Source organism: Echiichthys vipera (assembly GCF_963691815.1).
Source record: "Echiichthys vipera genome assembly, chromosome: 14".
NCBI classification, from domain to species: domain Eukaryota; kingdom Metazoa; phylum Chordata; class Actinopteri; order Perciformes; family Trachinidae; genus Echiichthys; species Echiichthys vipera.
Window position 1 is genome coordinate 15638716 of NC_139839.1, and position 18297 is coordinate 15657012.

General features: G+C 39.3%; 2 protein-coding genes across 4 annotated transcripts in view; one reads left to right on the top strand and one right to left on the bottom strand.

Moving 5' to 3' along the window:
* Window positions 1-6621: 6621 nt before the first annotated feature.
* slc22a6l (solute carrier family 22 member 6, like) lies at window positions 6622-11410 on the top strand (the record flags this gene model as incomplete). The annotated part of the gene is made up of 10 exons (XM_083926554.1): window positions 6622-7017; window positions 7099-7202; window positions 7416-7570; window positions 7655-7823; window positions 7963-8086; window positions 8179-8294; window positions 8392-8606; window positions 8691-8799; window positions 10976-11179; window positions 11323-11410. 10 exons carry the CDS (start codon window positions 6622-6624, stop codon window positions 11408-11410), a joined length of 1680 nt encoding a protein of 559 aa, XP_083782680.1.
* Window positions 11411-13438: 2028 nt separating this feature from the next.
* Window positions 13439-18297, bottom strand: part of nrg2a (neuregulin 2a) — a 54516-nt gene continuing 49657 nt past the window's right edge. For all 3 annotated transcript variants that reach the window (XM_083927495.1, XM_083927493.1, XM_083927494.1), the window contains one exon: window positions 13439-16665. In XM_083927495.1, coding sequence (XP_083783621.1) covers window positions 16011-16665 — 655 coding nt within the window. In that variant the 3' untranslated portion in view covers window positions 13439-16010. The remainder of the gene's footprint in view (window positions 16666-18297) is intronic.

The following is an 18297-nucleotide window of genomic DNA, read 5'->3' on the forward strand; positions in this document are numbered from 1 at the left end:
AGTAAGTGAGGGCACTGCAGCTCTTATCCACTTTACTGGGAAGGGGATGCATTCAGTGGCAGTAAAGAAAGTCTGAATGCCAACTGTTATCATGGGCGGTTCCTGATAACACACCAGTGTTTTGTTGCAGTACAGTATCAACCCAGGGACTTCACTCTAACAATGAATGAATGAATCACATCATCACCATAAAGAACAGCAACAGATTTATTTATGCCTTCATTTTTTTAGTACAGCTGAAGATTGGCAGGAAATGGGAGAGAGAGAGAGAGAGAGAGAGAGAGAGAGAGAGAGAGAGAGAGAGAGAGAGAGAGAGAGAGAGAGAGAGAGAGAGAGAGAGAGAGAGAGGACGACATGCAGCAAAGCTCGACCAAATGAACTACCGGGCGCCCCCCAAATTACGTAGAAAATGTTTTGTGTGACATATGTTTACCAGGGACATTTTTCTGACAATCCAGCTTGACCTGCATACTAACCTGAAAAGGTGGCAGGTGAGAGCAAGGAGCCAAGCCAACTGGACAGACGTGCTATCTGTTGTGCTATCCAGCTGTGCAACCCTCTAAATGCATTTACACTTCAGCGGTTTCTTTGATGAAGGTAAAAAATGTCTTATATCCTGTGGGGTCTTGCAGAGTTTTTTGCTTTTCTTCTGACCCAACATGTAGAAAAGTATTGAAGGGATCAACCTTCCCTTTGACACAAACTGGACTTAGACTTAGCAGAAATATTGTACGTTTCATATAAATGAACACATTCATGTTCACGGACAAAAACAAGCGCAGTATGTTATCTTACATATTGATGGTAGCTATTTATGCCTGGGGTCAGTAACTCTTATGAACATCAATCTATATACATAATCCTTTGCTATCAAAATCCTGTTTATAACAAGCCCCTACCACAGAGACTTCCTGGATGATCCAATAAGTGCCAAAAACTGCAATTCTCTGAGTATCCACTAGGGGATACATAATAGAGCATAATAAAGCAATTTCTCATTGACCCCCATGTTAAACAGGCCGTTTTCAAAGCATAAATAAACCTGTTTAAGGCCTGGTACAAAAAACATTCTAGTCTGTATGTTTAGGCCATATCTCCATGACATCACTGAGGGGGGTGAATTTTTTTTTATTGGAGGTTAAAGTTTATGAATAATTAGGGGCGCAGCCTCTTGAGTGACAGATAGCCGCTGGCCCTCACTTCTCCTCGGAGGTAAACGTCAGCCAGATGGACGTATCCCCCCCCCCCCAACAGCACATCAATGCCCTTTTTTGGTAAGAGGAAATGAGGCGGAGTCAAAGTCACACAAGATGGCGACTCCCGTAGGCCCCCAACGGGTTTGCTACGTCCATTTTTTATACAGTCTATGGTTTATAAGCATAGTAGGAGGAGTCATGGAATGTTGAGGTGATGCTAGCATGTGATTATAAGCAAGGATGAGGTGTGAGGGAGCGCACCCATGTTCCCCGCTTTGTATGTGTATTATTTTCTTAAAAAAGGGTTGGATGTTCCCCGGTTGTCAGCGAAAGGGTCCTATGTTCCCCGTCTGTTATTTTTTCCACAATGAGTGTTGAATTCCCCGGCCAATAGGCTTATGTAGACCCTTACCCTACCCCGTTACCCTGACTCTAACCCTGACCCTAACCAAAACCGCAACCCTAACTAAATGCTGAATTAAATCAGCGAAGGCATAGGCTTATGCAATCAGGGAACATAGGACCCTTTTGGGGATTATAGGGATGACGCCAGGTGTGATTTGTCAGGTTAGAATATTAAAAGCAATTTTGTGAATGAGCCAATGATTGTGGCTCATCAGTGAAATGGCTGATCAGAGTATGACCTCAGTGCTCCGTCTGAACCATGGATGAATTGAGAGGACTGGGTACAGTGTTCGAGGCAGAGTTCATTCCTACGAAAGCTGTTTACTTGGGCATGAAGCCCAAGTAAACAGCTGTCTCGTCTAAAAATACCTGAATGATCAACATTGCTTCTGCACTGCGTAGCCCACTAAAGACTTCCACCGGATGAGTCGACTAGTTCTGGTTTAGCACTCCGGCTAGCTTGAATGGGGAATGCATCTTTTCTAGACATCAAAAAAGTTATTGGACTGAATGGATCAAATTGTGATAGTTTAATGTCTCTTTTGCCATATAAGTCACAGCATAGAAGTATTGTGGGCCAGAGGGCAGAGGGCATCAGGTAATGGACCCAGTTGCAATTCCACTGTTTGGCCACCATGTCAAATTGGCTTCAAAAGTCCTCCGCACAGTTGTCGACTGTTCCCCAACTCTTAAATACTGACATTTTGGGACAGCCCTCAGCGTATGATACCAACGCACAAAGCACTCACACTCTGGCTATCAAGACAAACAAACAGAGAAACTCAGATCACAACACACACAGGGGTGAGTGGCTTCATTTTCTACTCAGGATGCCATTACTCCATTATATCTTTACAAAACAAATAAGTTTTGCTGCTGTATTAATGTTCTAAATGTTGAGTACATCCCTTTTAAGTACATTTTTGCAAAGACTGAGAAATAAATGGAGGATGTGTAATTTAATCTTGAACCTTACTGACTTTTTAAATTCAAATGTTTTCAGAGTATTTTTATTTTCTATTTTTTTATTTCTTTGATAAATATAAAAACAGTTCTCAGTATACTCAGACTTTTGGACCTGAAGTGTTTCCTAAACCGTTCTTGGCTTTACAGACAGACAGGTCAAAGTGTAACGTATTCACCTGTGTTTGTAACTATTAACAGAGCAAGAGGCATTAAGCAAGAGGACGTATGTAATGAGTCACTGTTGTTGACGTGATTGCAGTGTTTAACCCGAGGGTTTGGTGTAATAAATTGTGAGATAAGTCCTCAGGTAAAGTTTAACATGTTTAAAGTTCAAAGTAAAGTCAAACATTTATAGCTGCTACCCGCAGAAATAAAAGAAACCAAATAACCTTTAATTGTTTAAATAGCACATTTACTACTCCATAGCTTTTTTTGGTTATGATTCTGTAAATTAATGCAGTATTCGGCCCTATAGAGAGTCGGAATTTAGTAAAGGAGACCGCCAACTAGTTTTTACTTCACAACTGTTTCTTGATAAAAGAAATATTATCATCATGGCCAACACTGATATAGTAGCAAAAACATTCTTAAAAGTTAAAACAAAAAAGTACGGAAGCCCTAAAGGGTCATACATACATTTTATTCCCTCCGTTTTCTTGTGATACAGGGATATTTTTCCTCCGTTTTCCGGGATCATTTATTTGAGATCTTGAGAAAACAAATGATTGTTTAGTCTGTTAAATCATTGCAGGAGAATATTGATCACTGCATCACATATCTCTCTAATCAAGGTCTGACAGGCTGAAATAGCTTTATGCCTCGCTATTACAGATAATGTTCACATTAGTGTGCATCTAAGAAGAAGGTTAGCAAGGCTTCAGCTTTATTGAAGGAGCAACCTAAGTGAGCCTGATGTCCTCCTTAACTACAAAGTTTTTTTTTTAACTTTACTGTCAACAAAATTATATCACAACAACATAAATATAGGGATGAGTTTTACAATATACACATAAATATACAGATTACAGTTTAATTTCATAACAGTAAATAACCAACTGAATTTGTCTGGCAGTGTTATTGTGTATAGTGTTCTTCAAGTCTTTACGAAGCAAGGCCTATCACATTTCATTCATTATATCTCAAATTAATTATCTTGCTATTACGGGAAAATGGATGAACTTGATCTCATTATCACGAGAAAATGGAGGAAAATAATCTCATTATCACAAGAAAATGGAGGAAAATTATCACGGGAAAACAGAGAAAATAAAATGTATGTATGACCCTTTAGGGCTTCCGTAAATATGGCAACAATTTTCACGAGTTCATTTTAGTTTAATCAACTTTTAAAAACACAATCAAAATAAACTCAAATTAAAATGAATGTATATATTTGCACGTATTCACTAAATTTAAGAACAGGTTATAAAGTGGTAATGCAAGTGAGTCAATTTATATTCAGTAATTACACTCCATTTAAAAATAATAATAAAAAATAAAATAAAAATAATAATAATGACTGTAAAATACCAACGATATATTAAATCATAGCAAACACACTTCTGCAGCAGCCATGTTGGCGCAAACAAAAATATATAAAATAAAAAACAAAGAAAGAAAGAGGTATATAATAATAATAATAATAATAATATTAATAATAGTAATAATAATTTAAAAAATGATAATATAATAGTGATACATACCCATGGTAATAATGACTGAAGGAATATTATTGATAATAAAAATAGATAACAGATAGTGTGGTGGTGATTTCTGTCTGGAAATGTTCAGTGCCAGGTTTCATGGAGGTAGCTGTCAACAGTGTTTTGTGTACAGTCAGTGTTAGCACATTTCAAATTGCATCATCTAGGAACATCCTGTGCTCAGTGAGGTGAACTCTGCATGTTTTTATTATAATGGGAATGTTGAGTTCAGTTTAAGTTTTGAAATATTTCAGACCTTCTCTGAGATCTCGTGTAGTGTCAGCTTGTCAACAACCCTTAGAATATTTAGTTATCATTGGGAGCATGTTAGCCAGCCTGCTGACAGTTGCGGAATAGAAAAGAAGAGCCGCTTCTTTTTTAAAAAATAAAGTAACTTAAACTTCAATAGTAGCCTCACCTGAAAATCTTGCTTTTGTTGACCACCATTGCCAATTTAGCTTGCTGCAGTGATGGTACACTCCAGGGCTTGTTTTCACAAAATATCATGTCTTACATCTGGGAATTCAGCCATAAAGTTATATGAGTACAATTTAACTATTATCACTCTATTTAAAAGGGGTTTCGGTTCATAGCTAAATCTTTCCCTTTCATAACAAGAGTTGTGCACGTTTTTTTGTATTCAAACCTCTTTACCGGAATAGACTGACATTGTGAAACAATGTAATTATAATAGCGTCACTTTAATCACATCAAACCAGTCTGATTTCTGTCCACTTGTAACATGCCAGATAAGACTTCTTAACATTCACTCTGACTGAAATCATCTCATCACCTGATCCCCTTTCAACATGTATGTATTTCTGATGTTTTCTTGTTTTTGGTTACTTATTCAAACCCAGAATGTAGCGTACAAATATCAACTGGTTTCAGAGCATTGTCCTGGCCTTTTCCTTCTTTGCAAAACACTGAACTCACCCTCCACTTTACAGTTTCTTTGTTGTCCACATTTTCCCCCAAAGCCTCAGAGCCCCTGGGAAGTCTGTATGTGACTGTTTTTATTTTATTTTTCTCATTTTTCTATAATCTTTCATATATTCAGTCAAATAGCTGTACTTTCAGGGCTCAAACTACAAAACACCCTGAAGAAGTAGAATATAAAAGGACAAATCTTCCCCCAGATGCCGAGTCTGGCAGCTGAAAAAACTGAAAGTTTATTGTTTTGCTTTGGTGCACCTGCAGCTTCATTCAGCCTGACATCTCATGCTGATCATTACATAAGGGCACATTCCTCAAAACTAACTATCAGGACACAAAACAAGGAAAAAAACATCTTAAAATTTAGCAACAATTACTCTGTAAGCACAATGCAATAGAAAATACAAATATTTTACTTCTTTTACTTTTTATTCTTGTTTCACAACATTCAGTCAGCATTACATGCCTGAGATCAGAAATCCTGCAACTGTTGCTAGTTCAACTGTCACTTCTTGACAGGCAGCATTTTACTAACACAAGTTGACAGACGATTAGAAAAGGTCATGATGTTTAAAGCAGATATGGTTAGCAAAGTAGATGGTTGACTACTTTGAAATATATATATGCAAAAGTCTTAACAGGGGCACACACACACACACACACACACACACACACACACACACACACACACACACACACACACACACACACACACACACACACACACACACACACACACACACACACACAACCAACATGTAACCAATAGAGGGCAGAGAGTTTGTTTCAGTGGAAAGAGGGAAAATAGCTGAGCATAGTTATTTGCCCACTCACAATGCTGAGGCTCACTTGCACTGAACATTTTAACCAAACATTGCACCTGCACTGCAAGGACTCAGCATTCTACCTCAGCATTCAGTGAACAAACTGCTAATACCTCAAGAGGTTAGAGTGAACTTTTAATAATCCAGAGTTCTGAAAAGCCGTTGGAATTTGAGAGCCGATTACTCCCATAAAGCAACAAGCAACAAGACGACTTTTACTTCTTTCTGATTTTTTGGCTTTTTATTTCGAGGACCACTTTCTGGAACATTTTTTATTTTAGTTGATTGATGGTATCGTGTGTTAGCTGAATGAAGGTGCTACAGTTTGTGAGCCAGCATTCTTATCGTATTTTGTATATATTTCATGTAATGAGAGGAAATTCATTCAGCAGGTAAGTCTGTCAATATTTGGTAATGTCTGCACCATTAAATGCATGAGAGAAATATACTTTGGGGTAGCTTGCAACTGACTAGCAACTGTTCACAGGTGCAAGAACATCACAGTTTTTTTATTCTAACAGGACCTACCAACAACAGGATCTAGTGCCATTAACATCAAGTCACCTTGTGGAATTCTGGTTGTAAAGAGCTATGGCGTTTGGTGACCTCCTAGAGCAGGTGGGGAGCACAGGACGCTTCCAGATCCTTCATGTGACCCTTCTCTGCATACCTGTCCTGATGATGGCCAGTCACAACCTGCTGCAGAACTTTGTTGCTGTGGTGCCCCCTCACTACTGCAGTGCACACACAAACCTCTCTCAGTCCCTGAGCCCAGAGGAATCGCTGCTGGTCACGGTGCCGCTAGACCAGACAGGGAAGCCGCAGAGGTGCCAGCGTTACATTGCTCCGCAGTGGCATCTCCTGACTAAGAATGGGAATTCCAGTTCAGGGGAGGAAGGGGACGTCAAGGATGATACTGACCTGCAGGGATGCACCGACGGATGGTCCTATAACATGACTGAGATGACCTCCACAATCATATCTGATGTAGGACTTCATGTTGATTTTTTTTCTTTTCACAAGTGTTTTTTTTGTCATGTGTATTTAACTGTGTTCCGTTTTTGTCAGTGGAATTTGGTGTGTGATCTGCGCTCTTTAAAGCAAATGGGACAAACGGTCTATATGGGAGGCGTGCTTGTGGGAGCTATCATCTTTGGAAGTCTTTCAGACAGGTAATCTTATTCCTGTTCATTTGTCAGTTATAGTATGGTTTTGTTACTAACACAGCAGTTATCCGGCACAGTTAATCACATATGTAACTTAAAATATGAATTAATATCACAGAAGGCAATTTCCCTCTTCTTCATGCAGTTCTTTAAAAAAAAAAGTCATTTATTCATTTCACTGTAATGTGATGTAGTCTGACCAAATCCACCTGGCTCTAGATATGGTCGACGCATCCTCTTGGTCATTTCTAACCTACTGATGGCAACGGCGGGAACATGTGTCGCTTTCTCCACCTCCTTCTCCCTCTACTGCCTGTTCCGCTTTGGTTGTGGGATGGCTTTGTCTGGCTTGGGGCTCAATACCTTCTCGCTCAGTAAGATGATTAGCGTACAATCAGCGTAGAATGACTTAACTGCATGACTATAAAATATCTCTTGTTCTGTGTTTCATTTTCAAGTCGTGGAGTGGATCCCCACTCGTGTGCGAACTGTGGTGGGGACAATAACAGGTTACAATTACACAGTGGGACAGTTGATCCTGGTAGTCATAGCCTACTTCATCCGGGACTGGAGGTGGTTAACCCTGGCTGTGTCGTTGCCATTCTACGTCTTCTTCCTCATCTCATGGTGAGAGGCCAAAGTATTAAACTGCAAATAAAAGTTAGTGTTGCGATCAGAATTGATGATTTATGTTTAAAGTTGCAAAGATTCAGTGATCCCAGATATTGCACTACTAACAAATTAACCAAACGAATGTTTCACACAGGTGGTTTCATGAATCTTCGAGATGGTTAGTCATGAGTAATAAGCCTGAACTAGCCATCAAGAACCTAAAAAGGGTTGCCAAATTTAATGGACGACACGAAGAGGGAGAGAAAATCGACCTTAAGGTAAGGGAACGTGGTATGTTTGCATGTCTATCTGGGCTTATAACAGTGTATAAATTACTTTTGAATTGAAAGAACTCTCACTTTATGCGTAGATGCTGCAAGAGTCCATGAAGAAAGAGATGTCCTGTTCACATGGCTCCTACTCTGTCCTGGATTTGTTCCGCACACCCACAATGAGGAATATGACAATCTGCCTCAGTGCTGTCTGGTATATGTCTTCCACTTGTCGTAGAAAAACTCACAGTTTAGAAGCACTTTCTATAAAACTGCAATAATACTGTGCATGTGCATTTACACTAACTTAGGTTATCAACAAGCTTTGCCTACTATGGTCTTGCTATGGATCTGCAAAAGTTTGGGGTGGACATCTACTTAATCCAAGTGATCTTCGGAGCCGTTGACATCCCTGCTAAAGTCGTCATAACTGTGTCTATGAGTCTCATTGGAAGGCGTCCATCACAGTGTGGTGCTCTCATCATTGCTGGAGTCACTATTTTGATTAACCTGCTGGTACCTTATGGTATGTTTGAACATGTGCGTACAGGTTGAATATTATACCACAGAAACAACAGAGTGATCTGACGAATGTTTCACTCCTCTGCAGATAAACAGACTGTACGCACCTGTCTGGCTGTAATGGGTAAAGGTTGTCTTGCTGCCTCCTTCAACTGCTGCTACCTTTATAGTGGAGAATTGTACCCAACCATCATTCGGTATGTCTTATTTTCCGACAGACAAGTGTCAAATAGTTATTTTTAATGGTCCCTTATTATACTAATTTTCAGGTTGTATTTTGGGTTTCTACTAGAATTTCTTAACATGCTTTAATGTTGAAAAACACATTACTGTTCTAATGCTGTCCGTCTGAATATACCTGTATCACCCCTCTGTCTAAAACATCACGTTTTAGCGCCTGCCCCCTAGATTCAAGATTCAAGATTCAAGATTCAAGAAGCTTTATTTATCCAGAGGGAAATTATAGTGCAACAGTTTCAATACAAAGGTGGGAAAGGATCAGAGTGACAATAGGCTAACATAAATCAAATCAAAATAAAGCTAACATAAAATAAATCAAACATTAACTAAATGTGACAGAGTGCAACGGACATTGTGGTTCAACATAGGTATATACAACATAAAGGGTGATTCCGGCACAAAATCATCCCATTGTCTTTTTCAGCACACAGCATGCTGAGAATCCCTACACATAAGAAGAAGTACCAACAAGGTAGCAAACCCGGAGTTTATTAAAAGAGTGTTCTGAAATATTTACCTACTGGCCCTGGTACCAGCTCCTCTCGCAGTAAAGTCCATTCAAGACCATTAACAAATACAATCCAAAAGGAAGAAGCCCTTTGATGCTTTATTTTATGTGTAGGGACTCTCATCATGGTACTGCAGAGGTTTGGTGTTATTTTGAGTAGCATTAGTGGTTAAAAAAGCCGTTTTACTGTCTCGATGGCTTATTTGATGTATGTAAGTGCCAAAAAAGACCACGGGATTATTTAACACTTTAAGGGGCTGTACACAGTTTTTTTGCACCCTCAAATCCATTGTTCTTAATGCCTGACAGCGAAGTGGGTACAACAAAGTTCAACTTTTGGAAGTCAGTAACGCCCAACCAACGAGCCTCGCATTTGCCACACGGTAAAAGACACAGCATCTGTACGGCCCTTAAACGCCCTTCCCCCAAAAACCCAGTCTCTTCTGATTGGTCAGCGTTTTCCATGTTTTTCTGCATCTCTTCTGTGAACAACAGGGAACGTTGATATGAAACTGAGCTCATGTCATTATACAGTTTTATCTAGTTCAGTCAGTTTCTCTACTGGACTGACTGAATTGCTTTTCACTGAACAAAATGGAACAATGGGCAGGCAAACTCATATGTGAGTTTAATTCATAAGATAGATTAAGTCTAGCAATTGGGCTGCAACAAATACTTCTTTGTGCTGAGACAGAAATAGCTTGTAGCAAATAATAAAATCTAGAAGAAGGAATTCCTCTCCAGTTCATTTTAAGGGCAGGCGAACAAATAAAGATTAGAGGTCAGATGAGCAAATAAAGATAAGTGGTGTCAGTCAGTCACCTTAAATCTTCATATGCTCGTTTTGTTACACGGAGATGCATTTTGCCTTCAAACATTTTTCCCATAATGGATTTAACAAGGTATTGGAAATATCTGAGGGCTTTTGGTGCGTGATCATGGATCATGGAACATCCCAGGAATATGTTCTGAGTATCTTTCAGACTAAAAGAATAATGCGTATCTGGGTATAAAAAAGGAAACAAATAAAATCAGTCTCCCATTCATTGTATATGGAGCAGCTCCAGACTTTACAAGACAAGTTTCTGGCTTTGAGAGAGAGAGAGAGTCGAGGTTGCATATAGGTTTATAGTTCATTTCATTTTGATATCTTTTTTTAATATCCTTTTTACTTGTTTGACAGAAAAAGACATTAATTGAACTTTCCTAGAATTCTCAATTTAGGTGATGTTTCCATTTAAGTACTCCAGGCACATGGTTCATCTAAATCGGTAGAAGGCCATGTAACCATGTTAGGTGTTATACTGACAAAACCACATTTATGATTCTTTTCCCATTCAGTTAAAAAGTAACTTCAAATGTGAGATTTGACACCAAACAAACAAACCGTTATCAAGGATTTTTGACAGTTCAGTTAAATAGTAACTTAAAACCCTCTGTCCCTTTTCAAATGTTCTTTACACACTTACCTGTGAAACAAACACTTGAATAATGTTGGTGCTTCTAAACCCATTTTGAAGAACTTTCCCAAATTAGGAAAATAAGTGTATGCATTGATCCTTTGTCACCACAATCACTGATTGCAACGAAGAGTAGTTATGCTTCTTTTTTTTTCTCCCTCTCAGACAGAATGGCATGGGCTGGGTATCCATGATGGCTCGTGTGGGAGCCATGGTGGCCCCAATGGTGCTCCTCACGGCTGACTACATACCTTGGCTACCAGGTTTAATCTATGGAGGAGCTCCGATTCTCAGCGGAGTGGCTGCAATATTTCTTCCGGAAACACTCGGCTCACCCCTTCCAGACACAATTCAAGACGTGGAGGACAGGTAAGATTGAGCTCCGGGAGACATGATGCGTCATAGGAGGCTTTAGGTCAGGCATCGTGGTTTACTAAAGAAAAAAAAGCTCAGATAGTTGAGAAAGAGAGAGAGAAAAAAGTATTTATCCATATTTTCTTTTTTAAATACAGGGGATCTGGGAGAAGATCCAAAACGCCACCAAAGGAAGCAATAATCCTGCAAGACACCCAGGCGGATCTCATAAAGCAGGCTGCCTGAGGGCATTTGAACTGTACTGGTGTTTTTGAGTTAATTAACATAGTAGAGTGGATACTGCTTTTTATCTGGCCTGTTTATTGGTTTGATTTCCATGTGGAGTTTATTGTGTTGTATGACTGCTGGACTAATGGAGTTGCGATGTTATTTTTGAACAGGTCAATACAGTGAAATGAATAGTTGCCAACAATCAGGCCTATATGTTTTTGTTATGCAGTAGACTTTTGTCTGGATTTGGGCCAGTTCTGTTGTATATTTTAATATCTGCATCCAAAAAGAATATCTATAAATAGGCTATCAGCATATCAGCCTTCTACAGGTTGAACTCTATGCTATGCTTTCACTGCTATTTTTTTTGTATAACTTCTTATTACTTTATATACAATCCTGTATATATAAAAATAAATATTTTCATTCAATTCAACAGCTATGCATTTAAGTCTTGTGTCTTTTGTTTTCTTACAGTCTGATGATCTGTTATTAAGGTCCTATTTCAATAAGCTGAGTCACTGTCAACTAAATATACTGAAACATATCAGATGAAGAGTTTGCTTGAAGAAATCAAGGATAAAACATTTAAACAAAGAAAAACAGCACCCCCGAGTGGTAGACAGAAATACAACAATAACCACCGAAAAAAGGACAATTGGTTTTCTTATTCAGAGAAATAGATCAATGAATACCTGATACCCATCACTATTAACTAACTTCATGTTCACCACAACCTTTGGTTCTTCCAAAAACAAGGTAAAATTGTCACTCACTCTTTAAATATTAAACTTTGAGTCTCACAGACAGTCTACCTAATGTCTGTGGGACTTTTAATGAACAAACGGAACCATGGGTAACGAGATATGGTCAATGAATACATGTGGGCGCTTCTAAGAGTCACAGTAAAGTAGAACAATAGAAGGGGAGAGTTTCTGTTTTGAACATTGTTCCTTGTGTTATGAGACAAACTTTGTCAGTTGATAATCTGTTGGTGGTCAGAAGATCAAAAAAACCTAAATGCTGTGAATATATAAACAAATAAAAGACCCCTGACATCTAATGGTTGCAACTGCAATGTCACAATCTAGTGACACACAAATAATGAACTGTATTTTAAATGGCCAGTATTGATATTCCATACCTGCTATGATGGATACATGGATCTTGAAATAAATATCAGTCAGCCCTAAAGTCCAGGTCCACAGCCAACCCAGGCTCATAAATACCACTTTTAAATCTATAGTGTTCCTCTAAAATGAGGAAATATTACTGTATTCAATACAGGATACTACAACTCAACTCCTCTGGTGTGAAGTATAAATCTTGGTGTCGTAACACCATCTAGTGGTATATCCATGCTAATGCAGAAGCCAAACTAAGCAACACAGTCATTGCAATGTCTGTATATACAGAATGTTAAACTTAAAAGCTATAAACTAAAAAAAACATTTAATATTGACCTGTATTTGTTGTTCTTAAGGTTAAAGTCTAAAATTAGGCCTGCATATTTGATCAATTCAACTGTGGTGCCCCCCCCCCCCCCCAAATATGCAATAGGGGATTTTTTGATAACAATAATGCAGGAGAAACATCAGAATCTAAATTGATTATTTAAATAAACCCTGTGACAACTTAATAAAAAAGTTTTTTAAAATTCTAGGACATTGGCCCATACGTTTTGTTTTCTTTTAAAAATGTCACAATGCTCATTTCTCACACAGTATGTGTGTTTTTATTTGCTTGTGTGTCTGGTGCTTACGGTATGAGTTATGACTTCAGAGAGCACAACTACCATGTGAAACTGTTTTGTTATAATCCATCCACCTCCCCCACCTCCCAAACACCACATTAGACATATATCATAATCATATTTTATGCGTGTACTCTTGAGACACACTCTGTATGGTATGCATTACGCCAGGCAAGTCTAACCCTTAAGTCAAGATAAAAGGTGAATCAAAAAGAATGCAAAGCTTTCTACATAAATGACTACATCGTAAAATGATATGAATAAAGATTTATTTTCTCATATGAACAGGTGGATTCATTTTTCATTTTATTTTACAATCTATGACAATCTCGCATTTTTTCCTTTTTTTTCTAGCATATTTCAGGAATGACATGGGAGAAAGGTTTATTTTTTATTGCTGAATGTTAAATGAAATACACTTTCACTGACTGGAAAAGAATTGTCTGCTGCTTTTTTACCATGCACCCATCTAACCGTGACCACAAGGACATGCAGAGGAGAGGTGTTCAAACATTTCAAGCGAGGTTGGGGTCTGGTGAGGAAGCAGGGTTGGGGTTGGGGTGGGGTGGGGGTTTCCTGAAATTATAAAAGAAGAAACTGCATTTCAATTGGGTGAGAGGACTGGCAAAGTGAAAGGAGTATCACATTTAAACTAGTGGAGCGCTTCCTTTTTGCATTTTTCAGACGTACAAAATTAGACCCAGAGATGAGAAACTCAATGAAATATCTGCAAGTGAGGTGTGACCACCAAAGACCTTTAGCTATAACAATACCACGGTGCATTTACCCTAGAGCAGTTAGAATTGCAGATCTGTCTTAAAGAGTTTTTTTTAAAACCAATAATAATCTAATAATTCAGCATACAGTTGTTTTCATAACGAGGAGTAGAAACATACCGACAGTGATGAAACATCAACTGTTCAATCTCACCGAGTCACTTTAAAATGGGTTTGACATTTCTTGAATTACCTTTGAAATATTTACTTTTCCTTCAGTGGAGGGCAGGGGGACTTAAGTGTTTACCTTTAAAATCATTATCGTTTTTGTAGTAAAGTACTATTGGAGGAGACACTATCTGACATTACTTGGAAGTGTGCATGTAAAGTGGAGCAGTCTAAACCAAGTGATCGAACGATTAATGGACACAGGCCAATCATTCAATGGACAGGAGTATGTGAACAAGAGAGGCTGACAACTTTATAGATGGCTGCATAATGGCTTTAAAAACTAACTCACGTAAATATGCATTTATATCATGTTATTTCATTCTAGACTATAGGCAACACATTTTCACACACAACACACGACAGTCACCTCTTAGAAAATGATGTAATCAAACAGCAAAATAGAAAGTTTGCATATTTTTGCATTGTATGATCCTCCAAAGTTTCACAGCTAGTTCATTTATATTGTCTAGTATGTTCTGCACTGTTCTCCACTGCATCCACTTGGCTTTCTTTCTTTCTGCATGAGGGGGGTGTTCAGGGAACTGGTAGACTGTATGTTCAAATTTCGGCCTTCATTATCTGAGAACCTTAGTCTTAGGTAGACCTTAAGTTGAGGAAGAGGGTGAACAGAATTTGAGGTGGAGGGGGTGGAAATCCTGAGACACTGTGTGGCCTTTAACACGAGCCACAAGAACAGAATGGACACAGAAGGATGATGGGGCATGGGGATTAGGGGCTGAGTTGAGTGAAAACAGATGCAATCTTTTTGTTTTTGCCATCACCTTTGATGGCAGGGGTCACCCTGCGCCAAGCGGCTCAGTGTTTGTTGGCCTCATAACAGGCTAACATGAGGAAAAACCTGCTGGGATATATAAGGGGGACTTAACTGGAGCAGGCTGGGAAAGGGGCATAATAGCTGTAATCACATCAAGCAATGACCTGCATAACATACAACCGTACAGCAGCTTTACCTGTCCACCTACACCGTGGAGCACTGTTCTGATAAAGCACTATTCTGTGAACCTCTGACACACTTTTCTGTCAGCTCTGCTGAGACACCAGTAGACCCACACGTTTGATTTCATCACAGCAAACAATGAAATTCATCTAACAATCACAAATACATGCAAGCAAACTGACATGCGTGCACACACACACACGCTCTCTCTCTCTCTCTCTCACACACACACACACACACACACACACACACACACACACACACACACACACACACACACACACACACACACACACACACACACACACACACACACACACACACACACACACACACACACACACACACACACACACACACACAATCTCTCTCTCCTCTCTCTCTCTCTAGACGTTAGTCATAGGGCAAAAAGGATCCACATAGTATTTATCAGGCGTTCTATTAGATCCCAAATCATAAACCCTACAGGCGAATCATATTAATGTAAACATACACTTTATGTTGAATTGGTTTATATTGCGTGACATGGAAGGGGTTGTGTTCCAGTGGGGCTAGACTCCTCAAAGAATGCAACTTGGAAAGAAGGTAAAACAGAAAAACCAGAGAGGAAAAGAAAACATAAATGTGTATAAAAAATGAGGCGTCCATATAAGAAAGGCTACAAAAACCTCCACTGGCCCTCTGGCATCGGCATACAGCAAAAGGCACCACAATATTACTCTATTTTTTAACGTTGTGAAAAAACTGGCACATCTTTTTATGCTGTAAATCAAAATGTACATATAAATAGAGTTTTCCCTATAAAAAAGTCTTTGCTGTTAACTAGTAGACAACTTTTGCTAAAATGAAAATAAATATTTCATTTGTTTAGAATATCTGTCAGTTATATAAAATAAAAATATTTCTTATAGATGCAGGTCTATACTATATTGATTTTTGTTTGTTCATTTTCACTCTTTAATGGGGTGTATTGTCCGGTTTGGAGCGTGAGTGTGTAAGTCTCGTGTGCATGTTCCCATGCCCACTGTGCCGCCCCGATGAGTGAGAAGTCCGACTGTCCACCGGCCTGTAGATGGTGGAGGGCTCGGCGTTCATGTTCTGCATACTGAGGAAGGGCGTGCTCTCACCGTCCTCCTCTGACTCACTATCTGTTAGGCAGCTTCGGGACCCATAGTCCCGAGATGCCTCATATCCACGCGGGGCCACGTGGCCATTCAGTCTGGATCTCCGCCAGCGCCGGCTACCAGTTCCACTGGACCCACTTCTCTTTGGTTGCTCCCGAGAGGAGAGATACTCCTGGGTGGTCTCATAGTCTTCGTCTTTAGCCAGCCGGTAGGGGCTGGAGGGCAGGCTGCCCCTGCTGTCATTAAGATAGGTACGTCGCTGCTGCCGGTAGGGTTCCTGGCACTGGGCATCGTGTAGGGGTACCTGGTAGCGGCGCAGCAGAGGCTGGTCATCCTCCAGAGGGTAGGGGTTGTGGACAGCAGGAGGGAGGGACATGGCATGGCTGGCATTGGGTGATGTGATCTGGAAGATAGGCACCTGCGAGGGCAATGAGTAATGGAAATCCACTGGTGAGAGGCGGGCTGGTGTCGTCAGGGCTGAAACGTATCTGTAGAAAATACAGAGGAGATTAAACAGTTAAGTAGAATAGAGCGTAGAACACAAGTGAGAAAGAGGAGGGGTGTACAGAAGACAGTCTGAATGTTTCATAGGCATTCTGTTAACTAAATGAGCATCAATGGATTTGTTTATTTTTATTTAAACCTTTATTCAATCCAGTGGTTCTCAAACTGTAAGGCCTGGAGTTATACAGTAAAAGTTGATGCATGGTTCTGCACTGTTCAGTCCCATTGAGATCGAGAGATCAGGAGACCTGAGTACATAAAAAACATAAAGCAACCATTTAAATTAACAATACCAATCGTGATGGTTATGTTAATATAGTTTTAAAAAGTAATATAATATAATAAATGCTAATAAGTGATGTCAAATATAAGGGCAACTTTTGGAGAATCCCTTTATAAATAAATAAATAAAAACAAATGCTGGTCTCTTCTAATGGGAGGAGAAGGCCAACCCACTTTTTTGATTAAGAATACAGGGATGAGTATCACAGATGTCGTCAGTTATACATCTATGAGCTGAATGGTAGACAGCATTTAGGGACATCTTGCAAAGCCCTAAAAGAAAGCTGCAGATTTTTAGTAGCCAATTTTATAAAGTAAGCCCAACGGTATAAAATAGTGTCATCTGCATAGAGATGGACACTACAGATTTACAAAGACAAGACTATATCATCTATAGAAACAGGACTGGTCCTATGATTTAACCTTATGGGATGCCTTTTAGTATTGGTAGAAACTCTGATCTAACGTTATCTGCTTTTACAAACTTTGTCTGTTAGAAAGGTAATTGTTAAACCATCTAATTGGGATCAAATCTGATTCTAGATCATCTTTGCAGAAGCAGGGAATGATGAGCTTGTTCAGGGCAGAAAGGAATAGCGTTGAAGTTTCTCAGCCTCATGGATCTTGGAGAGAGTGGAAATATTTTGGTCCAGCTCAGTGATCTTCTCCCTAAGACAGACACAGCTCTTGAAAACAGATGGTGAGGTGGAGTCATGGCTCCTTGAGTGTGTGCTCAGCCTGTATCTCTGATAACTTAAAATCCAGATGTCTGATTGGTAAAATCCTTTATCCAGTTAAAAAATATTGTGAAAAACAACCATGATCTAAAAAGTGTATCGTAAAAAAAAATGTCTGAATAAAAAAGTCTGGATAAAAGTCAGTTTATGGGAGAGATTCTGGCGGACAAAGCAACGCCTGCTACTGCCTTTACCAATTGCTCATTCCCATCCCATAAAGTTCTTATGCAGATGTAACATCTCATGTCTCTCTTTTTTCATCTGTTCTTAAATATACTGTAGTCAGCGCCGGAGAGTGAGCTCTATCATAGATTGAACTGAAGACTTTCCCTTGAGCTGAAGAGGGGTTGTATGAGGTACTTCTCTATAGTCAGTATATTGCCTTTACTAGATGACGGTTCGTGCGCCACCACTGTGGAGATGCAGACACGAGTACCTATACAAAAGCTGCTATGGATGGGGGCAGCATGTGTAGCAAAATGTACTATAGTCACCTAAAAAAAATCTTTATCAGTTTAAGTTTATGCAATATCAAGAATATTTTCACCACTTCACCTTGCTATCAGACAGCCCTTTCCTTTGGCACGACATTTTCTC